This window comes from Boleophthalmus pectinirostris, unplaced genomic scaffold (genome assembly GCF_026225935.1).
Source record: "Boleophthalmus pectinirostris isolate CB_2022bp ecotype Guang Dong unplaced genomic scaffold, ASM2622593v1 HiC_scaffold_14, whole genome shotgun sequence".
Classification (NCBI taxonomy): Eukaryota; Metazoa; Chordata; class Actinopteri; order Gobiiformes; family Gobiidae; genus Boleophthalmus; species Boleophthalmus pectinirostris.
This window is the reverse complement of record NW_026571047.1, coordinates 11738100-11765464: the sequence shown is the minus strand read 5'-3', so window position 1 is coordinate 11765464 and position 27365 is coordinate 11738100. Positions and strand designations below refer to the sequence as shown.

At 38.7% G+C, this 27365-nt stretch overlaps 4 protein-coding genes and 1 pseudogene across 6 annotated transcripts; 2 read left to right on the top strand and 3 right to left on the bottom strand.

Annotated features, from left to right (window-relative positions):
• The first annotated feature begins 555 nt into the window (after positions 1 to 555).
• si:ch211-131k2.2 (uncharacterized) lies at positions 556 to 1475 on the top strand. The gene is made up of 5 exons (XM_055150522.1): positions 556 to 654; positions 731 to 827; positions 1028 to 1061; positions 1131 to 1177; positions 1444 to 1475. The coding sequence occupies exons 1-5, from the start codon at positions 556 to 558 to the stop codon at positions 1473 to 1475; spliced, it is 309 nt and encodes a 102-aa protein (XP_055006497.1).
• kat7b (K(lysine) acetyltransferase 7b) lies at positions 1194 to 5351 on the bottom strand. 3 transcript variants are annotated; one of them, XM_055149882.1, is made up of 14 exons: positions 5148 to 5351; positions 4584 to 4734; positions 4252 to 4500; positions 4071 to 4153; positions 3881 to 3964; positions 3718 to 3816; positions 3533 to 3643; positions 3261 to 3452; positions 3089 to 3178; positions 2868 to 3008; positions 2687 to 2780; positions 2449 to 2595; positions 2255 to 2361; positions 1194 to 2003 (listed from the first exon to the last, which is right to left on the bottom strand). In XM_055149882.1, the coding sequence occupies exons 1-14, from the start codon at positions 5172 to 5174 to the stop codon at positions 1902 to 1904; spliced, it is 1677 nt and encodes a 558-aa protein (XP_055005857.1). In that variant the 5' UTR covers positions 5175 to 5351; the 3' UTR covers positions 1194 to 1901. The 3 variants fall into 3 exon arrangements, with proteins under 3 accessions (XP_055005857.1, XP_020779858.1, XP_055005858.1); XM_020924199.2 differs by having other exon boundaries at positions 4584 to 4737; positions 5157 to 5351; XM_055149883.1 differs by having other exon boundaries at positions 5157 to 5351.
• Positions 5352 to 6155: 804 nt separating this feature from the next.
• On the top strand, positions 6156 to 10813 carry LOC110159649 (alanyl-tRNA editing protein Aarsd1-like). Its single transcript, XM_020924239.2, has 17 exons — positions 6156 to 6475; positions 6579 to 6692; positions 6791 to 6857; positions 6927 to 7025; positions 7110 to 7199; positions 7292 to 7351; positions 8488 to 8616; positions 8697 to 8856; positions 8937 to 8994; positions 9090 to 9246; positions 9312 to 9428; positions 9492 to 9622; positions 9701 to 9767; positions 9856 to 9947; positions 10022 to 10076; positions 10140 to 10234; positions 10562 to 10813. The coding sequence occupies exons 1-17, from the start codon at positions 6441 to 6443 to the stop codon at positions 10698 to 10700; spliced, it is 1665 nt and encodes a 554-aa protein (XP_020779898.1). The 5' UTR covers positions 6156 to 6440; the 3' UTR covers positions 10701 to 10813.
• Positions 10814 to 11068: 255 nt separating this feature from the next.
• On the bottom strand, positions 11069 to 26987 carry LOC110159611 (myoferlin-like). Its single transcript, XM_020924189.2, has 55 exons — positions 26463 to 26987; positions 26317 to 26338; positions 26052 to 26107; positions 25583 to 25674; positions 23368 to 23476; positions 23161 to 23251; positions 22913 to 23073; positions 22670 to 22798; positions 22535 to 22597; positions 22412 to 22462; positions 22299 to 22329; positions 21924 to 22039; positions 21722 to 21848; positions 21526 to 21629; positions 21364 to 21432; positions 21253 to 21296; positions 20726 to 20808; positions 20535 to 20573; positions 20093 to 20217; positions 19902 to 20015; positions 19636 to 19813; positions 19432 to 19556; positions 19193 to 19302; positions 18904 to 19096; positions 18676 to 18831; positions 18464 to 18595; positions 18199 to 18362; positions 17866 to 17980; positions 17650 to 17752; positions 16783 to 16925; positions 16539 to 16709; positions 16345 to 16438; positions 16196 to 16273; positions 15936 to 16117; positions 15702 to 15860; positions 15515 to 15616; positions 15281 to 15442; positions 15036 to 15201; positions 14887 to 14966; positions 14312 to 14323; positions 14135 to 14233; positions 13939 to 14067; positions 13652 to 13807; positions 13486 to 13577; positions 13243 to 13413; positions 13027 to 13175; positions 12796 to 12935; positions 12623 to 12711; positions 12466 to 12561; positions 12255 to 12396; positions 12075 to 12174; positions 11801 to 11994; positions 11593 to 11702; positions 11358 to 11505; positions 11069 to 11261 (listed from the first exon to the last, which is right to left on the bottom strand). The coding sequence occupies exons 1-55, from the start codon at positions 26529 to 26531 to the stop codon at positions 11223 to 11225; spliced, it is 6174 nt and encodes a 2057-aa protein (XP_020779848.2). The 5' UTR covers positions 26532 to 26987; the 3' UTR covers positions 11069 to 11222.
• Positions 17470 to 17587, bottom strand: LOC129407941 (5S ribosomal RNA; annotated as a pseudogene).
• Positions 26988 to 27365: the final 378 nt, after the last annotated feature.

Below are 27365 nucleotides of genomic sequence, written 5' to 3'. Positions count from 1 at the left end.
TCATGAAATTATGGTTTGTGTCAAAACAGTTTCTGTAGGTTAAATGTATAGCTTGTGTTTTATACAGTGTTTCAAAGTCAGTGTTAGAAGTGAAACCTCTGATGTCAAAGGGGCTACCAAGTCAACTGGCTACTAATAAAATTCTATATCTTCAAAGGGTGGGGTTATATTTAAAAGGTGGCCAGGAGCATCTGCCATATCAAAGGGACACAGTTACAAATATTTATGAACAAACACTAGCTTATAACATGTGTCTATTTCAAATGTAAATATTTGGTTTAGTGTCTTTGATAAGCAAGTAGTCAATTAGGAATAGACTAGTTTTATGTATTAGGAATCACTCGGGAAATCTATGGTTATATGAAGGGGGCGCGGCTTTAAAAATAGGAAATAAATGATGTAATGGACATAAGGGTCCTGGCATAATGTATTTTGGAGGAGGGGACTGTGGACATTGGGACTGAGCTATAAATGAGGCAGAAAAATCAGTTGGGCCAGGAAAAGTAAGTCTGTTGCATTGGTTTTTATCACATATGAGAATTAAGGACTTATTCAATGGACCTCTGGAAAATACAGCTTTTTATTTTCACCTTTTGTTCAGTGATGCAAATATATGTGGGAATGTCTTTTACGTTAGATGAGGAAGGAGGGCAGGTAATGTACTAACAGAGCATCTGGGTAAAAATCTGAGATTTTGCTTTATTTTTTCAATGACATTTTGTCATGACAGGATCTATCGCTGGACACAGGTCTGACAGAGGCTGTGGATGCTTTGATGAAAAGATCTAAAGCTCTCCGCTTCTATGGACTCATGGGTAAACGCTCAGGTGATGTACAGGTTTTTATTTAATTTTTTTTAACAAATATTAAAACATTCAGTTACTGACAATAAAATATAAGAGCTTAATTTCACCCTATGCGCTAAATATTTTAATAACAAAGTTGATCTATAATAAAATAATATTTAAGAAGCCTCTTTCCACATAATTAACATACACTCAATATGATGAACTTTTTCTTCTTTTAGGTAATGACAAACCTATCAAAGTAGATAGAAGTAAGTATAACAGTTTAATTGCACTATAAATAAAGGTGCCTGAATAAGAAGAGTAAAATATATTTCTTTTCAGAAAAAAGGGGGAAATGTTTGTTGGTCTGATGGGAAGAAGCATGCCAGGTATGAACTAAAATGATTACATAGAATCTGTCAATTTTATTGATATTCAAAATATCAAATGTGTAAATATGAATACAAGGCAATTACAGTGACATAATATTTAATTAATTGCAGACTCTTTGCCAAGAATCCATCCTTCAACTGCATCTGATGTTCTGGAGAAATCACATAAGCAAGGTTCAGTACAATATTATAAAAACCTGAGGTCATCTGTACATTTATGTGCATTTTCATGAGTTTATAATTTTTATTTAATAATTTGGCAGGTTCTCAAGAGGAATGGGTCCAAATCATCTAGTGATGGAGGTAAAAAGAAGAATCTATACAATATCACATCAACCAAAGAAGGTTTCTATTTATCATACTAGTCAAGTACAGTCTGCGTTAAACTTCTATGCTATTGAAATATAATTAATTCGAAGGTAACTAGCATCAAAATGCAATTCTTAAAGAACTAATGGTAACAGCCTGGAAATGCTGCAAAACAATCATGATATGTGGAACAGTTAACATTCAAAGCATAGAAAGCACATTTTGGACAAGCAAAAACCCTTGAGTTCATTTGTGGACAATCATACAATAAACATCAGTCACGTAAAATAAAAAAGTTTTTAAAAAAAAGTCCATGAGAAAACAAAAAACACTGATGTCGCAGACATTGGAAAGTCGAGGCTACTTGTGGCTAGAGGCTAAAAGAGTTTATTGAGCAGCGGAGGGATGCTGTTTATGTCCCTTTAGGAGGGGTCCATTTGAGTGAGGTGGGGTCTATGGTTTTGTTGCTGTTCCCTCTCTTGATCTCTTTTGCTTTCCACTCATCAATCAGGTCCTAGAAAAAGAAAATGTTGGAATAAAGATCCAAACCCATGAACTTTGTATCTAATTATGTAAAATGTTGTGTGTTTTGTTTAAATTGTCAATGTCAAATCATCAGTCAATATAACAGTAGAAATAAATAATTGTTTCTGTGAAAGTACCAATTGAATATATATATATTATGAAAAATAAACATCTGACATCCTGGCCCAAAGTTTTGTGGTTCTTGTTATGGTGGACAACAGTACAAGTTTATCTGTGTACCTGTCGCTTTAACACCAGGTGCTTGCCCTTCCAGTACTTGAGCATTTGGAGCGATTGCAGAGTGCTCACAATGTCTACTGGATTCACTGCAGTTTCTTGACTAATCTCTAAAGAAAAAAGAAAAAAGTCTGCATTACAGTCACATAAACCACATAATAATGCTTTGTGTAACATTATTTATTATTATTTTGTACCTTTAATGGAGATCTCCTTCCCTTGAAAATTGTACATGTATCGCAGTAGAACTTCCTTCCAGTAACTTCTGTAGCTGATAAGGCCCAGGTCAGAGAGTGGTCTTTCTGGTGACCCCACCTTCTCTTCCACTTTGGAAAGAAGGTAGCCTACACAAATACACAGAGCGACAAATGAATACCATTCTATAAAAATAATGGACATTACAGCAACATATAACAGAAGTATTTCAGTACATACTGAAATCAATAAGCATCTTGCCAAAGCCCTGCCTCATGTACTGTGGCATTGTGAGAATACAAGACACATTGTAATTGAGGAATGAGTTCTTTTCCTGAAATTAAAAGAATAAAAACAGTTAAATGCATATGAACTGTTTCATCAAAATAAACAAAAGACATAAATTGACACTTGATTTTACCTTAGAAAAATAGCCCACTAAATGACAGCCAGTGTTGTCGGCCTCTGTCATCACATAAAAGAGAAATGGCTCCACATCATAGTACAGAGTTTTATGGTCTAAGAAGAGTTTGGCAAGTAAGCACAGGTTCTGGCAATAAATCTGTGGAGAAGAGAGTGGAAGTCTTGTACACAAAACCTTTTCTGTAAGACATGATCTATGCTAAGATAACAAAAACTAACCTTATTCTTTTTTCCATCAACTTCAAACACTGATATTGCACCTTTCCGGTAAACCTCATCACCTGGAGGATGCTTCCATACGCACTTGGCCTAAAAATATTAATATATCAAATATATACACTGATGTAACAAAAATATTGTCCATAAATCCAGTGCAGTTTTTAGGTCTCACCATGTGTCTCCTTAGAATGGTTTGGCTTTTCATGTACTTTAGGCAGAACTCGCATACATAGAGGCGGCCCAGGCGTGCATATTCCTCAGGGTAAGGAGAGTGGTACCAGGTGTCCAGTTCGTATCGCCCAAACAGAATGGTCTTTATCATGTTACTGCCCTCAGTGATTTGCCCCTGGATACGCAACTTTTCCTGGAGATAAATAGCACACACATTTTCAACATGTAGAACAATACCATGCTTATTAAATTCTATTAGTAATAAATCCTTACCAGGTCTTCTGATGCTCGAGCTTGGGCTTTTCTGAACAGCTCCAGGTCATAATCACTAGTGATGTTTTCCAACAGTGGCTCTCGGGTGTTGCCATGAGTCTGACGATGCTCCTGTGAATAAGTAATAACAATAGATAAGGCTATATTTTGGTAATACTACTTCACAGCAGTTAGAGAGCATGTACCATATGCTTTTCCTTTTGCTCTTTCTGCAGGCCAGAGTTTCGACCTTTTCTCATCTCATTCACCTGCTCCTTGTAGCGGCTCTGTTTTGATGTTGGGGTCTGGAATAAACAACAGAAGAATAAGAAACACATATTCTTACTCAATAAAAAACATGAACTTCACCTGATGACGAGTTGCATGTCGAGAATTGCTTTCTTCCTGCACTTTCATCTCTTCTTCTTGTTTGTCACGGGTGATAGCTTTAACCTAAACGATTGTTTAAGTTTATTTTTAATAAATTTTATAACTCTGAAGATTACCTAATTTATTCTTAGTATTTGAAGATTACCCAAGTTCTTGACTTAATGCTCACCTTACATTCATCAGCCGAAAGGTTGTGGTAAAGAGGGCAGCCTGATACAGCAAAATGACGTTCATGCTTCCCTGTAAGATGACCTGCAGAGGGAATGTACAATCAAATTAATTTAGTCTTGCCATTTGGTATTAAACCAAGTGTAACCTTTATTCAACATTCTATACAGGAGGTACATTACCAAGTGAATTACACCCTGGAGTGGGGCATTTCATGTTGAAATTGTAAGTCTCGTGACAGCGGCGGCGCTTGGGTCGATGGGAAAGATCCTTATCTGAATCTCTGCTGGTTTGGTCTTTGGCCTGGCTCTCATCGTGAGATGCATTGGGGCTGGAAATGTCGAGCTCAGACTCAGAGGAGGGGGCGTTTCCTGTGGGCGTCAGTGGAGGAGACTCATCGTGGTCAACAGCGCGCTTCAAGTCTGGTGTGTCTGACGCATACAAACCACAATGTTGACAGAGTTGAAGAGAAAAGTAGTAGTGTCCCTGGATTTATTCAGAGCTGTGGGCTTACCCTGAGAGCTCTGGCTGAGGCGAGTGGAGGCTCGAGTGAGGCGCTGTCTCTTGGGAATATTTCCATCACTTTCTGAGCTGTTTGTCTGCTCCCGCTCAGCAGAGGAGTCAGAGTCTTCTGTCCCATCTGAACCACTTCCTGGCATAGGTCTCTGCTACAAACAACAATAGCACATTCATTCTAAATAGGATCAGTTGGTATAGTAAACAATGAACATGCATGTGGTTTGAGTTTCAATATCAGTATAACAGGAGGGATTCAAATAGCGTTGGTTATTGAAATTACAACAAAAACCAAGCCACAGGTGTCTTCCAGTCATTTACTTTTGCGCTCGATAGTTAGATGATTCTCCCATTCAAAATGCAGACATGAATTGTTAATTGAAATAAACAGTGTTCTGACACGCTAATTTAGTCCGATTTAAAATGGCAACACGTAGTTGTTTTGGAAATGCTTAGATGTTAAAAAATGTTACAGAATAAAACAAAGAAAAACATTCATCCCTGACAATTGTTTACTGATAGCTAACTTGCTAACGCTAAGCTAACATCTGAAGCGACCTACATTTCTTACCTGTCGTCTACGTGGCATTTTCTTGTCCAATAAAGTGCACTTTTTAGGAAAATTTGGTATATAACAATCGACCAACACTTGCAGGTGAAAAGATGAGAGAAAACGATAGATTCAGCTTTATTTGGGGTAGCGGTTGAGGTGTACACAGGCTAACCGCCCAGAGAACAGCCTGGAATACTGCACTTCCGGTAGGGAGGACTGCACCACAACAGTAGGGGGCGCACGCGAGTGATTTCTTTCGCGATTGATGCTTTTTTTTTTTTTTTGTTTGTTTGTTTGTTTTGTTTTGTTTTGTTTGGCATTTTTGCAAATCATGGATCCATACTAAGGATTTTTTTTTACGGTTCTGTGGTGCAAATCTTTTTCCTTTCAACCTTAATCTAATCTGGGAAAGTGTAATAACTTTCATCAACTAAATCCCAAGCTCCAGGTCAGATCACAGTCTATGGGTCAGATACAGTAATTAAATGTGTAATGTTTGATTTTATGTTTGTGATATCATAGGTGGTATTTGTGTGTTTTTCATAGGTTTATCATTCACAAAGAGTTTGTCCATGGATTTTAGAATGACGAAAAATGTGGACCATTGCCATAGCAATGGACAATTAAAAAATGTTTATGCATTTGTTTATTTGTTTCTTTATTTGATTCATAAAGTTCAAAATACATAAACAGTGTAATAAACATACAAGAAATGAAAAGGAATGAATAAAAAGGAGCAGGAAGAAGAGTAATTGTTCAACATTGTACTTGTAACATAAAATTGAAACACATACATTTTGGGTTTACCATAGAAATTTGAAGTCATAAAAGATATAAAACCATTGTCAGAGTTGATAACTTAAAGACTTTAACTTCATAATACTGTAAGTAGTAAAAACAAAATATTAGACATAGGCCTACAATTTTGTCAGTAGTCCCCTGAATTTGAGGTTCTTTTTGATTTGTATTGCTTGCGACATCTCTGTTTAGTAACTTCCTCTTCCTTTGGCTGACCCCCCTGAAGGCCCTCCTGGCTGACGAGGGTGATTGAGGTGAGAAAAGAGCACAGAAAATGCATCTGTTTTCCCGAGAGTTCCACCGACAGCCCATTTGGTGTGGGGAAGGGTCTGAGACAGGCACAGCCTCCAGTAACTGATACCAACTGCTCTATAAATAGTGTCACAGTGGGTCTGCCTCCATTACAGAACACACACTACACGAGGGTGCCACAAACTACTATTTAAAGGATCAAAAGTGCTCTTACTGTAACTCTGTCGTTTTTTTTTTAATATTTGCCTCATTATGAACAAAGTCAAGATTCCCAGACCAGAACACAGGTAAGATTATTTTTGTTTCATATCTATAATGTAATTTTCTTGTTATATAAATCTGTGTATGTGAGGCAATACAGAGCAATAGAATATATTTTTTTCCTTTCAGCCAACCAGCACATGCCTACTGGTATGACCGAAAAAAATATGTCACTATCAACTTTGTCGTTCAGAAACCAAAAGATGTGAAGGTCGATATTCAAACAGACAAAATGATTCTATTGTGAGTACATCATTTTTCTGTTAAGTAGGAACTGTAGGCTATGCTGTTTTAAGTGTGCTCAAATGGTTCCACTTACAACTGCCCTAACTCTACAACAGCTGTAAAAATGATGAAGAAGATGTCTTCTACAATGAGCTACACTTCTTTGAAAAAGTACAAATTCATGTAAGTACCTAGCTTAGTAAGCTATATTTGTTACAGAAATGTGTTGAATAATTCTTTTAATATTTTTAGGACTCCAGAGAAAGAGTCTATGACCGCACCATTAACGTCCTTTTGAGGAAAGTAAAGCCTGATTTTGCCTGGCCTCGACTCCAGAAAAACCCAGAAAAAGTTAGTTGCTTTTCAAAGTGTGTATTTATTTCAATTCTCTTTCACTATATTCTCTGATTAAATATTGACATTGTTCTGATGCAGCCTAGTTGGATTTCTGTTGACTTTGACAACTGGAGAGACTGGGAACATGAGGAAGATGAAGGAAAAGAAGAGTATGACAGATACATGGATGTGAGTAATGAGTGAAATATGTTATATTAGAGCTATATTCTAATTATGTTAAAACAGCAATGAATTGTGCATCTTCTTTTTCTTCTTTTCAGATGATTAAAGAAATGTCAACAAATAAAGGACCAGCACCAGATATGGATGATCTTAGTGATGTAAGAAAAAAAAAAAAAAATAAAAAAATATATATATATATATATATATATATATATATATATATATATATATATATATATATATATATATATATATATATCACAAGAAAAATATTTAATTTTATTATTTTTTTATTATTATAATTTTTTTCTTTTTCAGTCTGACTGATCTGACTGACTAGGACACCCATAACTAGCAACACCCTCGTGTTGCTGTTATGTTTGTGTTGGACAAGGTGTATTCTAAACTGTATTTTTATATTGTTGTTTTATTACTATCTTATTATGTTTTTTTTAAACAATTATTTAATTTAAAATAATTGTCATTGTTTTCATATCGATGACAAATAAATGTTTTAATGGTACCACTACTATTTGTTATGTTATGTGAATATTATTTTTAGCCTAAAATTGTTACAAAAATATGTACATTATTGTTGTAACATAATAATGGAATTGTTGTCCTAAAAAGTATACAAAAAATTATTATTATCAATATATCCCCAGAAGATGGCAGCAACAACCCGTCTAGTATTCATTTAAACCTAGTTATAAACAGTACAAAACCAAAGCTTAGTTAAGTTAAATTAATAACCACTAACTACTTAGGTTTTAAAGTGGCTTGACTTGCACGTCTGCACCACCAGTGAGGCAATGCCATTGATTATTAAAATAATAATAACAATGGTTGCGGAGCGTATTTTCGTTTCAGCCATGTTTGGACTCTTCGGCTTTCCGTCGCAAGCCGACAGCTGAGTTGCTGTAGTTTGCTCATGGAGGTTGTTGCACGAGTGCACAAACTACGTTTTTTTATATCTTGATTTAAATGTTTAGTAGTTCATTATGGCATTCCAATGTCAACGAGACTGCTACATGAAAGAGGTATTTAAAAGGTTGTATTTATCAGTATAATCAAGTTAGACATTGTTTGAATTTCTGAGTGTTAGCTTGTGGCTAAACTCGCGAGTCTATTTTAATGTAGATATGACACATGCATTTGACTATCGACTTTTAAGAGCTTGTTTTAGTGGCTAGTTCAGTACTTCTGTGTCACCTAGCATCATGTTTTCAGGCGTGCAAGTCTTCTTTCTACAAGATCATGTTATAAAGATGACTAACTACAAATGATCTTTTAGTTTGTCACAAGTGTAGTGTCCTGTTGTCCTGCTGAGCTAAAGCATGAAGTCAATGGAAAGAAAGAAACATTGAAAGGATTCAATGTCAAACTACAAGACACCATTTTATTTCCAGAGGGCGGTGGTCAGGTCAGTTTCAGTAGTTGTATGTGTTTTGTTTGCGAATATGAGCTGCACAATTAATGTTATTTTTTGTTACGCTGTGTCAGCCAGATGACCATGGGTTCATTGGAGACGTCCCTGTGTTGAGAGTGACTAGGCAGGGTCCTGATGCTGTCCACTTTGTGAGCTCTTCTGTAGAGCCTGGGCAGGAGGTGCAGCTTCGAGTGGACTGGGATCGCAGGTTTGACCATATGCAACAACACTCTGGTGAGGCATGCTTAGAGCAGGACATTAAATAGTTTAGGCTGGTCAGTTTGGTTCTAAATGGCTGATCTTTATTCCTGCAGGACAACACTTAATCACAGCTTTGGCAGATGCAATGTTTGGATACAAAACAACGTCCTGGTACAGCCACAATGCAATCTCTGTTTAATTTTGACATTACTTTATTTCAGTGCTAATCTAAATCTAATGTTTGCTTGCCTGTGATTTCTTTTCAGGGAATTGGGGCGCCAGAGAAGCACCATAGAGTTGGATACTCCATGTGTGAAACCAGCCCAGCTACAGTCTCTGGAGGAGGCGGTCAATGAAAAGATCAGAGCTCACATCCCTGTCAATGTGCAGCTTCTGTCAATAGATGATCCTATTGTGGAGAAGGTATGTGTACTTTATAAAACCATGTAGGAAAAAATGTTTTTAACAAATGCACATTTAAACTGTAGGTGAGGAGTCGAGGGCTACCAGATGATCATGCAGGGCCAATCCGAATCATTGACATTGAGGGTGTTGATGCCAACATGTGTTGTGGAACTCATGTGTCGAACCTCAGTCATTTACAGGTGAAATATCTGTTTACTTCCTATTATGCAACAAACCCAATGACCAATAAACACACATTTTAGGTAATAAAACTACTGGGAACAGAGAAGGGAAAGAAGAACAAAACAAGCTTGATTTTCCTGGCTGGAAACAGGGTTTTGAAATATGCAGAGAAAAGCTACAATACAGAGCGCTCATTGGTATCCCTCTTGAAGTAAGTATCAAATATGATTTCTTGTTTTTATGGCAATTCCATCAAACCTTCCTTACTATGAGGGTCTTTGTTTCTCAGAACTGGTCCTGATGAGCATGTTGAAGCAGTTGATAAAATACAGAAGTCTGTAAAGCTGCTTCAAAAGGTACGTTCACAAAATATGAACTTACTACATTTCAACTTTAAATAAAAACTATAATGAAAACTTGACAATGATGAGTTACTCTTTGTAGACTAACCTGGGCCTGCTTCGTGATATGGCTGTGCTAATTGCTCAAGATTTTAAAAATGGTCCAAACAGAAGCAACTTTTTCAGCTTTCATAAGTAAGAACCCCCTATGGCGTGTTTTATTTTTATTTGTCTAAAGGCACTTTGACATACATTTGACATTTTCACAGAAAAGAGGGGGATAATGAGTTTATGAATATCATCGCGAATGAAATTAACACCGAGGTAAGTCCAGTATCTTATGTTAATGGCTGAACATGTTTCAAAACACACATTTTGTACTTTCAGGAAACACTAGTTTTTCTTACTGTTGGGGAAGAGAAGGGACCTGGCCTGTTTTTACTGGCTGGACCCAATGGACGAGTGGCTGAGTTGGGACCACGGTATTGGTTACACTTTACACTTCAACTGAAACATTTATATATTTCTTACATGTTTGATATTTGTAAAGTGAGAATAAAATGTTTAATGTTTCGATATGACAACCCAATTAAATAGAAAGTATTCCTTGTAGATTGTTTTATACATTCTTTAATTAAGGATAATTCAGCTCTATTATGCTTTTCTGAAAGTAAATACATCATTTCTTAAGTCATGGCATGAGAGGGATAAATCACTGTAGGTTAATCAGAGCAAAATCAAGCTTTTTGCTTTTTTTTTTTTTTTGCCTAAACCTAAATCCTAAACATTATTGCTCTTTTTGTTACTAGTGTTTTGGAGATGCTTCAAGGAAAGGGAGCAGGGAAGAATGGCCGTTTTCAAGGGAAAGCCCAGAGTCTGGCTCGAAGGGGAGAGCTGGAGGCTTTTCTCCAGCAGTGCTGCAAACAGCACACCTCAGAGGAAGAATAATTCCACAAAGGAATCTAAATGATCTTAACATTGTAATTAATGAATTATGACAGTCAATTCATGTATAATGTACATACTTTTTATGTGCAAGTCATTTAAAAATCAATTGTCAATTTTTTTGTGTTAGATTTTTATATCCATCTTAAATTAATCTTCTGTATTTTACTTCTGACTCAATTGCTTTTATTTATGCATTATGGTTTAATGCTGTAAAATACTGGCATATAGTGCACACTGTACAGAACACATTAATGTAGATACTTTAATATTTACATTACACAATTTTTAAACAATTACAATATATTTTGGCATTTTCCATATATAATATTTTGAATGAATTTGCAAAAATATTAAAAGCCATCAGTGAGTAGAGAAAAAAAATTTACTGCCGCAAACCTGTAAGGAGAAAGTGTGCAAATAGAATGTTAGATCATTTAAGAAATTCTGACAAGTGCAAAACCTCGGAATACACCAGTAAATAAAAAAACTGGACACATGCAAGGAACTGCCTATAGTTTGCAGTTACTGAAGAGGCTTCACAATCTTCATTGAGATGTAGTTCTGTAAGGAGACAAAAAAAAACAAAAAAAAAAATCAGTTTTAAAAGAACAAATATTCTGAACTGCTCGGGTGGAAATGGGTTTTAAATGCCCTTACCGGTAAGGAGTACAACAAGATGGCCACAAAAAGAATCACTATTATAAGGATTATAAGCCCAATGAAAACCCATTTGAACCGCCGCCACACTATAAATTTCATGGTCTTGCATGGGTTTGTAAACCAGAAGAAGGAGGTTTCTGGGCGACTAAAAAAAAAAAAAGAATAAAAAGAAATTAGTGTCTGTGGTAATTTAAATTTATATTAAAGAAATGTGCTTATATCTGAGAATTACTTTGGTGGATCCAGTTTTGGATTCATGTTGGGTTCATCTCTTCCTTTTCCTGCTGGTCTTTCATCTGCCTCAGTTTCATTCACAATCTCCAGCGTCATCTCCACTTTGCCCTATTCACAATTGTATAGTTAGTCATATTGTTATGTAACAGTGTTGTCAAACTAATAATCTATGTTAATGTGAGCCAATATTTTCATATAGTACTTACCCCGACCACCTTCTTCCCATCCTGTTCAATGGAGCAGGGCCACCACCCCCTGACTGACTTCTGTGCAAACAGAGACTTGGACTGCTTGTTCTTGTTGGTTGCTCTTATGTCCACAACATCCATCATGTCCAAGGAGCATTTTTCTGGAGTCTTTGCAGGAGAAACCAGGTTACGCAAATCTAGCTCCAGTGTACCTGATATCATAGGACATTAAAAAAAAACAATGTGAATTAATCCTCTTTTAAAGAGATCAATGCAAACTATTATCTCTTACCAAGGTAATCATCCAGTGAGAATTTATCATTATCCCAGATCTGAACTATCAGCTTTGGAGGAATCCTGAACTCTGTTTTATCAAGGCTCCAAAAGTGCTCCTGTGTGGTTGTGAAAACAGTGATTTGTGACACAATTTTTCCATTGTAGTAATAAAAATGGCATGAGAGCAAAGCTTTACCTTCTTTGACACAAGACAGAGTTGTTCTGCAGGCAGATATTCAAATTCAAAGACAAAACGCCAGTTAAAGTTGCCATCACCATCTAGAGATCTGTAATGCACATCTGTTTTCTGCTTGTCTTCCTCCATCCCAGGCATCCACCTGACGCACACACACATTTATTTGACATTTTATCAAAATTGTCAAAATAGATTTGATAAAATGAGTTACCCTTTGACATAAATATCGCTCATGTGTTCTCCAGTGATACTCGTCTCATCCAAAGTCACATCAGTGGTGTTCCAGATGACTGCACGCAGCAAATACCTTCACAAACAATTACAATTGAGACAAAAACTCAAAACAATGAAAATTGCTTTGAACCAACTTCTTAGGTTTGCGAGGGGTGATATCAAATGGAGGTCCCGGAATGCCAATACTTTTGGGGAAAACATCCACCCACATCTGTAGCCTTCCCTAAATCATCACAGGAGGGTGTATAATATGGGTCAGGTTTAATGAATGGACCTTTAAGTGCTGTTTGTAGTGTCTCATTCTCACCTGTGAGAGGTTTGGCTGGAAAGAGCTGTACAGTGTTCTGGTCTCCACATGTTCAGGGACAAGCCCCTGTGTCCGAAGCACATGCAGGCAAAGGCGTTCACTGGGAGGTCCTAAGTGCTGATGAATTTCTTTGGTGCCCTCTACATGTGTAAATAGATTTTAATTAAAATGTATTATGTACAACATCAAAAGACTGTGTTTGTTGATTATAAAGGAAATAAATAAGATTACCAAACTCAGCCAGTGTGTACTGTTTGCCATTGAACGTCATGGATGTGCCGTTATCTTCACTCAAGGGTTTGGACAGACCTTTCATTCGGGCCAGGTTCCCCAGGATCTGAGATGGTTTAAGCTGATCTCGCCACTGGTTGATACCAGAACTAAAAAAGGTAAATCAAAGTTTATTTGTGTTTACTTCTTAAATGAATGACTCCACCCTATGCGTACATGCAGTAGGTCTGTGGAATTCCACAGTAGGAGTTATAGCGAGACAGGAAGCGATTCTCCAGGTCAATGACTGTCTCTCCCACTTTCTCATCTCTGGTCAGCAGATCATAGTCATACACTGCGATCCTTAGATCCTTGTCTTGAGGTAGGAAACATGTCATCTCAAACATCCTAAAAAAGGAATTTGACAGTATTTTTTCTTATTACATTATAACAGAAATTCACATAGTACAGTGCGCTTACCTTCCAAAGACAGGATTGGTTGTGTTCGGCAAATAATGGTCTCTGTCATCAATTGTGTTATTTCTTAACGATATCTTAATGTACGGATCACACTGACAAGAAAACACCCAACAGATATAATAAAAAGTCTCAATCACATATACACATTTTCATTCATGGCTCTCACCCTGCCATTATTGTCTTTGGGTTGCAGGTCAATAGCCCGGACTATATAAATCCTGACCAGACACTCCTGAGGCCCACTGTGCGGCAGCTCTCTGAACTGACGCGGTGGAGGGGCAACACCCGGGTCATCAGGCAGAGGGTACACTTTAAAGGAGCCCTGCATGTTCAGATAACAGCCGTGTGAATTGGTGGCTGGTGAGCAGTTGTGTTGAAATCTGACACATTAGATACTATTTAATAGCTATATACTGTACTGTATATGAAAAATAACAAAAAGTGCATATTCACCTTGAACTCTCCCACCACAGTAGGGTCATTGTCTCCATCCTCGTTTTTGCCTCGCAGTAGTTTGAAGGTGTCGCAGAAATCAGTCAGGCCTTTGAACTCTGGGACATCCTCCAGTTCACAGTCATACACCTGAAAAAAAGATGGACCATGCAGGAGGCCAGGAACTACACTTCCAAACAACAACTGTACCACTTACTTTGAGTGTGTCGTAGCCTTTTTTCACGTAAGGACCACACTTTTCCTGATCACCCATTGAAGCGTAGAATTTACTCCACCAGTCAACAGTCTCCTTTTCCTTAAAATCAAACATCATTATGAAACATATGCTTTTAACTATATACAGTTCAATTAAGGTATGTACTATGAGTCTCACCTTTTCAACAAGCTTCAAAAGAGAAAAGGGACAAAAAGTGAGATAAATTCATATAGACTCTTGAATAAACAGCAGAAGCGAAGAAAACCGGATGTGAGAATTCAATCAGATGTGCCAAACAAGACTGTAACAATGGGTTTTATGGCTTATGCCCCTACAACAACACTGTTACAGCCCGGCATGGGGAGAACCACTATAACAGACATGCTTGTCGCTACTCGTTTGACTCATTTTATGTGAATCATGTGGAATTGCATGCATTTTCAGCTGCTTTTTGGATTGTGGCAGTGAGATTATAAAGCAGTTTTTTCCTGGAACATTGGTGCAGAGATGTGGATTAGAAAGCTACAATAATTGGTTATACATACAATGAAGGAAGTAGGTGAAGCCATTTTGTTCACAGCTGCTGACATGCTGTACATAAACTGAAAGAGTGAAAATTCGGTCAAATTTGACTGATGTCAAATTTAGCTTTTCCCAATGAGTCAAATCAACTTGTAGTTGTCTAAAGGATGAGATCTTTTAGTGGTTCCACTCACTAACTGTAGTGTGTAATACATTATGTGAAAACATACCTGAGCCTCCAGAAGAGGTCTTCTTTCATCCTCCATGTTTATAGAAACATGTTTAAATGGTGCAGCCGCAAGCAGAGCCACTGTTAAACAGAGATCGTCACTGGGACTAATGTTGTATTAGAGCTGTTTTTACTGTTACTCAAACATACTTTTGGAGGACATGGCTCCCTCTGCAGTGATCACATAAGGGTCACACCTGAACTGCTCTAGAGTGCTGATGGTGCACTGGCCCACCACTGGCTTCCTGCCAAAAGGACGGTGGTCAATCACTTTCAGTACTATGGGAGGTGTATACATTTCATCTTTAGGAAGGAGCTGCAATCATAAGGGAGAAATATGTTAATAAAAACAGATAGCGACTGCAATTTCATGTGAACTCTAAAACATTCCTTACCACTTTGATGAAGAGTACAGAGCTGGGGAAGTTGGGACTCTTCTTCATGTTTTTGATGACAGCAGACTCCACTCTCTGCCCTCCACACTCCACCACCAGACTGGGAGCAGAGACAGAGGCCAACTGGAAGGGCTTCATGTTTCGCAAACCCCATGCCAAAATCTGCATAAGGAGGAACGGTACTTTCATCACTCCATCATTTAGTTAGACAACAAACAAAAACTTGGGAAATACCTCTATAGCAGTGAGCTGCACAATAGGTCGGATGCCTTGAGGAACCATATAGAGGTTCTCTGCTCTTTTTGGGGGAAACAGTGGAAGATCAGACTCACTGGTCTGCAGAAGAAGAAATGCATGGTCATAAAAATACATTACTTTTTTTTTTTTTAGTTTTGTAGGATACATTAGATTGAGAATAAACCTTTTCTCTGAGGATGATCTCTGCAGCCATCAAGGCCTCTCCTGCCTGATGTCCCTTCTGTATGATGGGGTGCCACTGAAGTTTGGGTGTCTGGTCCATCCCTGGATTCAACTTCACCACCGGGCGGCAAACACTGCGTCCCAGCAGCTCATCTTTGCCCTGAAAACCAGTACTTTAATGTCAAACTGACCACATGTCTAAAGATCTTTTGAAATAAGGCAAGCACCAACATACCACTTGGTCATGGTCATAGAATTCCACCACAACATCAGGAGGACGAGTAGCAATGTTTTGGGGATCTCCATAAATTTCAACGTTGTTAAAAATTAGAGTCTGATCCCAAGTTGGGTTCAAGGTTGCTTGAAGCTTCTCTGTTGTCTTACTTAAATGTAAGAAGGAGACATGTGCATATGGATCTGTCAACAATAAGCATTTTATTAGTCACATGAATAAACTACCTAATATTTTCATTAAACAAGAAATGTGAACCACACCAGAAAAACTATCTTTGTCCATAGATGCCAAGTTTCTTGCTTGATAGACATAGACACGGAGGTGGTACATGTAAGATCCTACAGAGACACATCCTGAGGTGAGTGCTGGATACACACAGTCTGTTTCTAATGTTTGTTTCTGCACTCACTGTCAAAGAAGCAGGACACAGTAGGTGTATTAGCTCCAAACAGTTTGGTCGCATCCACCTTTGATCCCTTCTCTCTCTCCTCAGTATCAATGCCCTGCACCATAAACAAGATAAACCAGCTCTGTGATTTTTTTTTTTTTACATTATGAGTAGAATGAAGGTAATCTACTTAAAAACATACTGAAAATTCTCACCAAAGCTCCTTCGAGTTGGAAGATGGCAGATGCTCCAAGGCGATCTTCTGGAGCCATTTTCCTCCTCCAGCGTCTTCGGCGAAATGTATCAGATGATCGTTCCTTACGATGGAACTTCCATCCAATCAGAGACGAGAATTCCCAACCCTCAGGATCTCCTCGGTCTTGCCTCTGTGATGTTAATTAACATCATATAACTTAAAAATAAATACAAATATTATTGAAATATAATGTTGCACTTTACCTCTGCAGCAGTCCCTGCTGGCAGAGCCCCTCTTTTCCTAGGTCGTACCAGCCTTCTCCTGCGATGGACGTGATAAACCTTTTCAGCAGGGACCCATGAACGAGGCTTGTCATCGGGTGGGATTGTCACCCCATACTCCCAGCCTTTTGAGGTAGAGTGTGGAGTAAAACTAAATGAGATATTTTAAAAGACCAGTTCTACTGAAAATTAGAAGAAAATGTTGCCAAATAATGAATTAATCATTGCATTTATATAGCACCTTTCAAGATACCCAAATTGCTTTACAGGTCATTATTCATTCACTCAGCACTCAGTGGTGGTAAGCTACTGCTGTAGCCACAGCTACCCTGGGGCAGACTGATGGAAGCGAGACAGCCAGTCTGGCAGTCTGCGTGAGTGATGGTGTTGGTCGGAGGGGCCGATGGCGCAGATTGGCAGCCTCGCTTCAGTCAGTCAGCTGTGGCTACAACAGTAGCTTACCACCACTAAGTGTGGAGTGACTGAATAATGAACTCTAAAGCGCTTTGGGTATCTTGAAAGGAGCTATATATATGCAATCAATCAATCTATCTATCTGTGCCATCGGCCCCTCCGACCACCACCATCACTCACACACCACTTTCATACTATGCAATGTGCGTGAAGTGTCTTGCCTAAGGACACAACAACAGTTTTTGTCACTGGCGCCCCCTGTGGCACCTGGAATTCCCAGTGGTCTCCCATCCAAGTACTACCCAGGTCCGACCTTGCTTAGCTTCTGAGATCTGACAAGATCAGGCTTTGACAAACCGGTATGGCCACCAAATAAAATAATATTGATTAAGGGACAGAAATCAGCAGCATATACAAAGGCATAGAGATGGTCACCTTGATCATCAACAGCTCTGTTGTCATCCACTGTCCACTCATCCTCCCACATCCAGCCAGGAGGACATTCAAACTCTCCAGGAGTGCGGCTCTTCTCTCCATTCTGCCAAAAAAGCAAAGCTGTCAAGTGAGTGAAGATATAGTTTGCTATCAATACATGAAAAGTCTCTAGGAATGCAAGTTTGTAATCAAAGTGTGAAATGACCTATTCCTCACCACATCAGTGTAAGGCTCAGGAGCCCCTTTCCAATCTCCACCAGGGAAACGAGTCTCATTCTGAAACACCTCATCCATGAACTCTGTGTGCCCTGCATCTGCCTCTGTAAGCAGACTGAAGCAAAACATGGAGCAGCGCTGAGACATTTGCATATAGCAATACATTGTGTTTTTATATTTTGTAATATTTTGGTCATATATTAGCAGGGTAACATGGTAAAATGGCTGAGCATATTTTACAGTCATCATCAGTATCAGAAATGTAAACATTAGCAGCCCAAAGAGGAAATACCAGTAACAGTATGAATGCCTATACTTTTTTCTAATACTCACGCTTTCTCTGGGTCAATAAACCAGTCCTCCTCCCACTCCCACCCTCTGGGGGGCATAAAGTATTCTTGTTTCAGCTTCAGCTTGCCAGTCACATCTGAGAATTTATGGCGTCCCACCAGTCCTGTGGTCCCCCATTTTCCAAATACTTTGGCTTGGTTCTCATACTGTAAAAGACGGACAATACCGGGTACATGTCTCTTTGACAATATTTATCCAATTGTTTTTGGATATCTGATGATATGTCTGATTGAAGTTAATACAGTACCAGTTCAGCAAACACACTGAATGTTCCCTCAGAGAAAGAATTGAACTTCTTCTCATGTGCAGACAGACCCAGCCACATGTTGACCCTGACCTGCACAGGGACCTTCAGGCCTTTGGTTTTGTCCATAGGATACTGGGAGAGACATTGGCAAGAAAATGTATTATTAAAAGAAAGCAATTATTTATTGTTAATCATGCTTTTCATGCATTTACCTGTAAAAATACAGTCTGAGTTTTGCCACAGTGCAGACCACAGGCCTGCTCATTGTAAGTGGAATAGAGGATTTGGTGAGCAGGAATTCGACTGTACGCAACTCTCTTTTCTCCTCGCAACATCCAAATGATGACGTCAGGCAAGCTGTTCTGGGGCTGTGAGCAGAGACACGTGGTTAGTGCTGATGTTTTCTTTATTAAAGACACATGTTTATGTGAGAAGTATACCTCCTCTGCCAGCTGGGTAAGCTTGTCCAGCCAAGACTCCAAGTCACCCACAGTGTCCCTGATCTCAATGGCCTCGTCTCTCATCTGTCTGGCTGCTTGTATGATTGTGGCTAGAGCACTGTCCCGCAGCTTCTTGATCTGGAGGTCTAAAGATGTGAGGTTTGAGCGGCCCTCTAGCTCCGGCATTGGTAAACTGCAGGATTAAATCAAGATACATTGTAATCAGCATTTTAACATATCAACTACTTTCCCCATAAAATGTTAGTGTATTTATAGATTCTTTATTGACCTTTCTAAGTCTTCAATCAGCTGATTGAGCAACTTGAGCCACACCTCCACAAGTTGGTTGTCATTGACTTTAGAAAGGATAGCAACTTTAAATGCTTCCAGGTTGGATTGCTACAACAAACATGGAGAGAATAGTTCCACCTGTGTGAGTCACACTGCCACATGACTAAACATAGAATAATAATGGCTATGAATGTCATCATTGCTGTATCTTAAGATTAGAGGCCCATGGAGTCTTACCAGGCGGTTTGTAATGTACAAGAGGATGTTGACAGAGTCCAGGCGGTGACTGATGTCTTCCCAGTAAGAGGTAACCACAACTACAGGTTTGGTCCCAGCCCAGGGCAGGTAGTAGTAGTGGTTACCTACAATTCAAGCAAAACCATCAGTATTAACATATTGCTCTTTTACACAATGTGAACAATGCAATTAACTATTTTTCACCATCGAACACTGCACAGCTGTACTGAGTAGTTGAAGCCAGAGGTTTGCAGGTGGTGTCCAGTTTGTTGCCATAGTTACCAATGCTGACTTCAAACTGAATGGGCTCCCCAGGTTCTTGTAACATTGATGCACTGTGGAAAACTGCACACAGGCAGTACTTCCTCCTCCTCTGGTATTTCTAAGATAGCATAAGAACATTGGTAAAATAGAAAGTTACTCATAAATATTCTGGCCAAAACGGAGAAGGATTAATGAGTAAAACTCACCTGCACCACTAGAAGGTCATCATTGGGGATGCCATCCACAGGTTTGTCTGTTTTTTCTTCTAATTTAGTGGACAGTTCAACCAGGACTCTTCCTCTGTATGCCACTCCTTCTCCCTGTGACCACAAACGTAACATGAAATCACATTCAGTTGAAGTGCACTTTTGATCACAGTCCATATTTAGACCACCACCTTGCCATGATTGAGGTCCTCATAAGGGTCTGGTAGGCCTGTGAACTCTCTTGGGCTTCCATACAAGTTTATATAGCATGGCCCAAAGACGGGGAGGAAACCCACCTCCGACTCACCTGTATTAACTGATAACATAAACAAACATTGTAATCTTTTTAAAAATGGATTACAGCCAATGTGAGCCATGCAGCACTATGTATGCTAGAAGCTGCATTTGTAGATCTGGGCGGCAATGGACAAGCCAGGGTAGAAGTGTGGAGGAAAAAAGCAAGTATGCAAACAATACAACAGCAACAGGTAATTAAACAATTGTGTCATACTACAGCCGCTGTTTTAACAGTGGGCACGCAGGGGGAAAGACTGAGCGTGAGATGAGCATTTAGAACAAGTTCAAAGCATGACATTACATGCAACACAGAACAGAAAAAATACACAAATAAACCTTCATAGGATGGCACATCCTCTTTTCCTGCATGATCCTCTATACCAGGAGAAAGGGGACAGTTCAAACATTTTTAGAAGTTTTTATTAGATTAAACATGGTAAAATTGTCAAAAAAAAAAAAAAAAAAGTACACCGTCAGAAATTATCACTAATATTATACACTTGAGAATAAAAGATTTTCTACTTCACCTTCAATTTCTCCACCAGAGGATGCAATCTTGGCTAAGTTCAGATATGTGGTGCCAACAGGGTCATTTCCAGTTAAGCGATCCCTACAAAAAGATACATTTTAACACTCCTCTTTTGGACATGTGCTACAAAAGGGGGTATCCTGTTATAGGCTGTACTTTCAGCACATGTGCAGATCTCAGATATGCCTTGGCATCCGTCAACAGGCTCTCATTACATTTACACCAAGGGAAAAGACCTATTGTGACTTTTGCTCTCAATATTTTGCTTGGATTGTTGTCAGAAACACTATTTGAATTAGCTGAGGAATACTGATGCAGAGTGTGTTACTGAGGGGAAAGGGAGGAGTAATCTCATTCTGAGTCATAGGCTGCTATTGTATTCTCATGTGGCTGCTAATGTGGTAGGGAAATTCACTGACCACACTGCAAAAGATTGTGTCCCAAGCTCTATTCCCCAATCTCCAACTTATCTAAAATATATATATAATACATACAATATACAATAGAAGTCATGTTTGTACTTACCAGTCAAATACAGTTAATTTGATGCGCTCGCACATTGAAGGAAACTAGGATGAAACTAAACATTAGGTATAAGTCTCACATTCTTCTACACTGAGGAGCTCTTTTTGTTACCTTGACCTGAAGGTTAAGCACTTGGTTCCACTCAGGGTTAGCATTCTTCTCAATGATCTGTGTACATAACTAAAGACAAATGCAGTCGTCATGTGGCTAGAGTCATGCTGAGGTTGCTTACAGTCAACTGAGCTGCTGAGAGGGGACAGATTTACCACATACCTTTTTGCCAGCGAAGCGAGCCTCTAAGAAAGGATCCACAAGATTCTTCTTGTTTTCCTCCCCTCCAAAGAATTCCTTCATCGACTGGACAAAGGCATCATCCACTGGAAACATAGGATTGATGTTAAGTTGTATTTTGGACATGTATTTATGCCAGTAAATGTTCTTTCTAGTAATAATGAGATACTTCACATACTCTGTGGTATGTCTTCAGCCCTGTACACCTTTAGAGAAAGCGTGGCCCATCGCAGAGTGACCCCAGCAGGTAAAAGCAGATTATTCTCAATGTCATCCTGATCATCATTTGACTCCTTGTTCTCCACCTACAGTGAGGACACTTACATGAGGCAAAAGGAGGAAGTAGAATTGAAACCAGAGCTTTAGAGAGGGAACTTTACCGGTGGTTCATCCCCAGCACCCACGACAAACAGAGTGACTTTGAGGTAGCCTTTAGCACCAGAGCTGGACTCCTCTGGATCATTCAGGAGAAGCCACTTCCTCATGACACAGTGAGCTGCAATGGGAACAACAGAAAAATACAGTTCCAACTTGATTCTTATCTAATATTTTATATATTTTGGAGCAACTGAATTTTTGGAATGCTAACTTCATATTTATGTTATGAATCTTGTACTACTGTGAGTCTGTACAGTAACAGCTTACATGTTTGCATGTGTAGTTTGTAAGATGTGTAACAGGATATCTGACAAACAATAGCTTTTTATATCACATGTAAATGAGAAACAAAACTGAGGTTTGTTGTAAGAGCGCACCTGGTTCATCGTACACATAACCAACGTCCAGCTGAATCGGGAGAACACAATATTAGTCAAACCAGCAAACATACAGAAATAGATTTTTTTTCTTTTTTTTTTTTTTTTTTTACCTTAAACTCTCCCATAAGGCTGTCTGCTCGAAGTGAATAAGAATTATACACCTGTGAGCATATAGTGACATTAAATGCAGTATTTCAAATAACTTATAAACTATATTGAGGGAAGTGACTTACCCTAAAGCTGATGTTCTGCTCAAACAGATCTGATGGCAGCATATGGATGTTGTAGAAGAACATCTGAAAGTCAATTATTATTTTACCAAATCACCACAAAGTTCCCCAAGATAGCTCAGTCAGCCATGGGTGTACCTCATCATAGAAGGGGTTGTTCCCTCTCTTGATCCTGGTTCTGTGAGTTTGCCCACACACATTCACCTTCACCACAGGCTTCACGTTGTTTCCAGACAGCTGCCGGGCCTCAATGATCCGGACACGCAACTACACACATATTGGTCATTTCTTTTGTACGCCTTTAGTAATGCATTATTTCCTCAATCATAACACCATCATGCTGTGAAAAAATTTTAATACAATAATAAACTTATCTATTACCTGGAAGTCCTGGGGTTTATTGGCCAGTCTGTGGCGACTCTTGGTGCTCCTCGCCAATCGCTGGCGCAGGTTTGCTCTGTTATTTGACACAGCTCCACCTGCTGGACTAGTCGGATCTCCATCTGATGTGGTCTCATCGCCCTCCTCCACCCCACCAGATCCTATTCAGCAGACAACAGAGGGCTTGAATGGTATATACAAACAGAACAGTATCCAGTATATCCAGAGAATAACTAAGCCACACACACCAGCATCCACTGTAGCATCTCCTCCTTGAGGGTCATTCAGGTTTGTAGCACTGGCAGGTGGGTCATAGCCAATAACAAGGTTTATTGTAGCCTACATGGAAGTATATTGAACACAACAGATTGCATATTATTATATTGTAATAAGATTACACTTTATAGACTAAACTGAAAAAAACAACAAAGTAAAGACTAAGCAACAGCACTTACACCAATGCTTTGTCCGCTTTCATTGACCAGTGGCACATTTTTGGAGGGCAGTGATCTCACTTGTCCCGAGGCAAGATCTCTCAAAGAGATTTTGGCAGAACCTATGAATCTGTAGAGATACAAACTTTAGTGTAAATCTGTGCATCAGTTCATCTTTTGGGTCAGATCTAGGTGTCTCAGGTTACACAGAGGAGCACAGAGAGCACGGTCAAATTCACATAAAGCAGAGAGGCCTGTCACCACCCAGAGCTAACAGACCTGCCTGAAGGCTAAACAAACGCACCCACACTCACTGTCAACACAGGAGCTGACAACTGCGGTTTCCTCTCTGCACTAGTACACAAATACAAGATAAAGCTCTATTAGTCCATTTATGGCTCAGGATTGTTTGATGACATATTTTGTGATTTTTTTTTTGTGAACACTACTAAGATTGTCCATCCAAGAGAAAACGAGAGGAAGAAGACATGGTAATAAACCTAAATGCAGGTCAAGGTCAAAACTGTATCCATTTCTTAAGACTTCAGACAGGTGTTTAAAAAACACTTCAGGTATCTTTAACTCACACAACAACACATCTCACAATAGCTGTTACCTTTGACAGAAAATCTAAATACTATGTAGCAAGGGACATGTATAATGCTCATAATACTAGACTCTAATTAAAGGGTTAAAGCTGCTGCCTTATAATAGATTTTTGATCCTCCCCCAAATAACTGGGACAATAGCAGGAGAGGATGGAGAGTTATTGTTTTGGCACAACTTTGGATGAGTATAATCTCCGGACTTTTAAGTGACTCTATAAACCTGGTATGTGCTTTGAATCCACAGGCAGAAGCCACAGTGAACATGAGCTCCACAAAGAGCAAAGAGGATTAAACTTTTAATTCCAACTTGAATCACAAGATACAGTAGCCTGGACATTTACATGAGAGGTAGAGTAAAGAGGTATTCAAATGCAATCTGTAATTTCATAAATGTCATGTATAATGAAGTGAATGTAATCTAAAAGTGTTCAAAAACTCTGGCTCTATTTATTTAAAAATTAATTGTACTCTATATTGCAGATACCACATACAAATGGCCATACAAATGTAACCAGTGATGTATGAGATTTAAACAACATATACATTAACCATCTTTAACAATTAAAAGGAAATTCCACAGTGGAATTAATAATAGGGGTGGTCCAACTACCATTACAATAAGCACAGTGATCTCATTGCATAAACTTTTACTGTATCTTCATCTGAGTCCCTAAATGGAGTGAGTCAAAACAACCGTTTAAGCCCCCTCTCTCTCTCTCATTTCCATGACAACCGGAGTTCCCATAATCACATCTGGAAAACTATTTGGAGTGCACCTTCTCCCCTTTCTCGCAGTAGATTTTTGGGAGTGCGTCAGATGGGCCAGCCCGATGGAAAACCTTACTCAGTCAAACAAGGACAAAACTCCTCCCTCTCTGAGTTATGACTATATGTACACTCTGGAAACTTACTAACTTTGCACATGACTGGAAACTGTATATTCTGGTGTATTTCTGACACATTTATGTATTGTTGATTTGATCTACTTTGATCACAGTAATTAGTGATGTGTTGTGTAAATAGTTGCGGTCATACAAGATTGGTCCCATGTGTGCACTCACGAAAAAATGTGAGCCAGTGTAGTCAGCATTTTGGTCACACTTGAACAAATATATAGCAACATTTTAGCTATTTTCTGCTGCTTGGATCATTGCAAGAGAATACAAATGGCTATTCATCCATCCATTGTTGCTTAACTGAGATCAGTCAGCCCACAGAGTGCAGCAAGTCCAAGCATGGCAGACTGGGTGTGTGGGAGCAGATGTAGCATGATGTCCTCACTATTGCTCAAACACAGGGGTACAACAAATATATCTCATTTCATTTCTGCTCTGGCATGCCACAACTGGTCATAACCATAAAACAATTGGCACCATGCGGCTAATTTTGTTAAGCCAACAAAAACTCAATGGAATACTCATTAACCCAAGTATGCAGAACAGAATTATAACATAACCATCAAAAGGACACACCTTGAATACAGTTGACTCACATCTAAACTTCTAATACCACTACCAAGAAACCATTTGTCCTGGCGTGGATTCTTTGTCATTCAATGAGGTGAGGTAAAGTTATAGTGATCCTTAGATTGCACAAAATTTATACATAGAAGTAACAAGAGTACTTACTTATCTTTGCCAATAGTTTCATAGTCTTTCACAATCACGTCAATGTAAGAGCTGGAGTCTACCGCCTGACCTTTCAAATCAAACTCAAGGACCTGCAAGACAAAACATGAAATAAATGATGTATGTGTAGAAATTTAAATATTTCTTATCTGCAGGCAACCACATGTCATCAACATCTCCACGGTGAATATAAGCATACATCACTGTGAAATGCTAAAATCTATTTGCACGGTCATATACATTGTGGCATTCATGTGATTCTGTATCTGCTGTATGGATTTTTCTATCTACAGATTGGAAAGGAGCAGAATTCTTGCAAAGATTAATTCCCATAAAAAACATTATATAAAACAATGAAATATTAGGCTATAGACATAATTTCTGTAAATAACTCTGACCCCAACTTAATCATTCCATGAGGACCACGCCAATAACAACAAATTCACAAAAGTATTTGAATAAAAGTTACCTCATTCCAGACAGGATTCAGCTCGCTGTCAATTGATTTCGTTTTTTTCTTCTCTTCTGTAAGTTAAAAGAGTGCTTTATTATCACATTTGGAAAAAAAATTTATCACTTTGACATTTTGTTTATTCAAAATGCCAGTGTGTTCAGTATAACTTTTTGCCAGTGCATTTGTCCAGGAGGGGAAAACAGATCAGGCAGCCACACCTGAGGTGAAAACACTGGTACAAAAACAGCTGAGCTCAGGCAGGCTGATTGCCAGACCAAACCTGACATGAACTCAAAAAATGTCTGTAAATGCCAATGTTTTCTCAGCATCTAAGAAAATACTGGTTTGATTATACATGGATAAAACTAAGTTGCAAAAATACATACTTAGAAAAACTTGCTTTTCTTACCTCTAAAAATCAGAAACAACTGGATCAGGACTTCCAACTTTCTTTTTAGGTAGCCCTTTAGCTGATTCAACTACAACCCTCAGCATGGCTGCAAACTAAATTAAAAAGAATAATAAGTGACTAAAACTAAGAACAAAGTCTAAACTTATTCCTGCGCTTAGCCATCCTCACCAGCCCATCACTGGAGCCAACAGAGCAGGGCGGAGGAAGTACATTTCCAGGACTCGTCTGTGGGAATGAGGGAAGCGAGGGGCGGGTCACGGGGGTGTAATTAGGCCGAGAATGGAGCGACAGCGTGCCTCTACTGCCATCCTGCGAGTTGCTCTCTTGGATGTATGGAACTCAGAGAGCGGTGATCTCCAGCACAAGGAACGTTTATGGCTCCATCTAGTGGCCCTTTAGGGAGGCACAATGTCCAATGTCGGATTATGGTCTACATTCTGTCGATTCTGTTTTAAGATAAAACATACTTTACCTTCGATCTCCATATTTCATCTGTACTGTAACTCTAACTTTATAAGAAGGCAGTCATATGTTGTGACTAATCCAGAACTTGGTTAAACCTGTGAGTTCATCTTTTGCTTATGAAATATAACATTATAAAATTCGATAGTAATTCAGATGTTATCCAAATGTACAAATCTTAAAAAAAAAAAAAAAAAAAATTAAAAATACAAATCTTAAATAAATGTCAAAACAAAGGTAATCCAAGCTGCTTCCACAAACTAGACCACTGCTACTGCTGGGATGGTATAATTACTTATACTACCACTGCTATTGGTTAAACTTTTTTCTACTCATTCATAGATTCTAAAACTTTACACTATGTAACTTCAGCCTACACGCTTGTTTCTATAGAGACATTATTATTTTGTCTGGAATGTTCCACAGTAAGGTATTAAAGTAATCTATCTTCAGTG

What these genes read in the sequence shown, in the direction of transcription:
- si:ch211-131k2.2 (XM_055150522.1), top strand. Translation starts at nt 556, where the DNA reads ATGGACCTCTGGAAAATACAGCTTTTTATTTTCACCTTTTGTTCAGTG. An exon ending in ACTCATGGGTAAACGCTCAG is followed by an intron (nt 828 to 1,027) that starts GTGATGTACAGG and finishes TTCTTCTTTTAG; the next exon opens with GTAATGACAAACCTATCAAA. An exon ending in ATCAAAGTAGATAGAAGTAA is followed by an intron (nt 1,062 to 1,130) that starts GTATAACAGTTT and finishes ATTTCTTTTCAG; the next exon opens with AAAAAAGGGGGAAATGTTTG.
- kat7b (XM_055149882.1), bottom strand. Translation starts at nt 5,174, where the DNA reads ATGCCACGTAGACGACAGGTAAGAAAT. An exon ending in TCCAGGGTGTAATTCACTTG is followed by an intron (nt 4,154 to 4,251) that starts GTAATGTACCTC and finishes TTCCCTCTGCAG; the next exon opens with GTCATCTTACAGGGAAGCAT. An exon ending in GACATGCAACTCGTCATCAG is followed by an intron (nt 3,817 to 3,880) that starts GTGAAGTTCATG and finishes TGTTTATTCCAG; the next exon opens with ACCCCAACATCAAAACAGAG.
- LOC110159649 (XM_020924239.2), top strand. Translation starts at nt 6,441, where the DNA reads ATGAACAAAGTCAAGATTCCCAGACCAGAACACAG. An exon ending in TCATTGGTATCCCTCTTGAA is followed by an intron (nt 9,623 to 9,700) that starts GTAAGTATCAAA and finishes TTTGTTTCTCAG; the next exon opens with AACTGGTCCTGATGAGCATG. An exon ending in GTGGCTGAGTTGGGACCACG is followed by an intron (nt 10,235 to 10,561) that starts GTATTGGTTACA and finishes TTTTGTTACTAG; the next exon opens with TGTTTTGGAGATGCTTCAAG.
- LOC110159611 (XM_020924189.2), bottom strand. Translation starts at nt 26,531, where the DNA reads ATGCTGAGGGTTGTAGTTGAATCAGCTAAAGGGCTACCTAAAAAGAAA. An exon ending in CTCAGACTGTATTTTTACAG is followed by an intron (nt 18,596 to 18,675) that starts GTAAATGCATGA and finishes TGTCTCTCCCAG; the next exon opens with TATCCTATGGACAAAACCAA. An exon ending in AGCGATATTTATGTCAAAGG is followed by an intron (nt 12,397 to 12,465) that starts GTAACTCATTTT and finishes TGTGTGCGTCAG; the next exon opens with GTGGATGCCTGGGATGGAGG.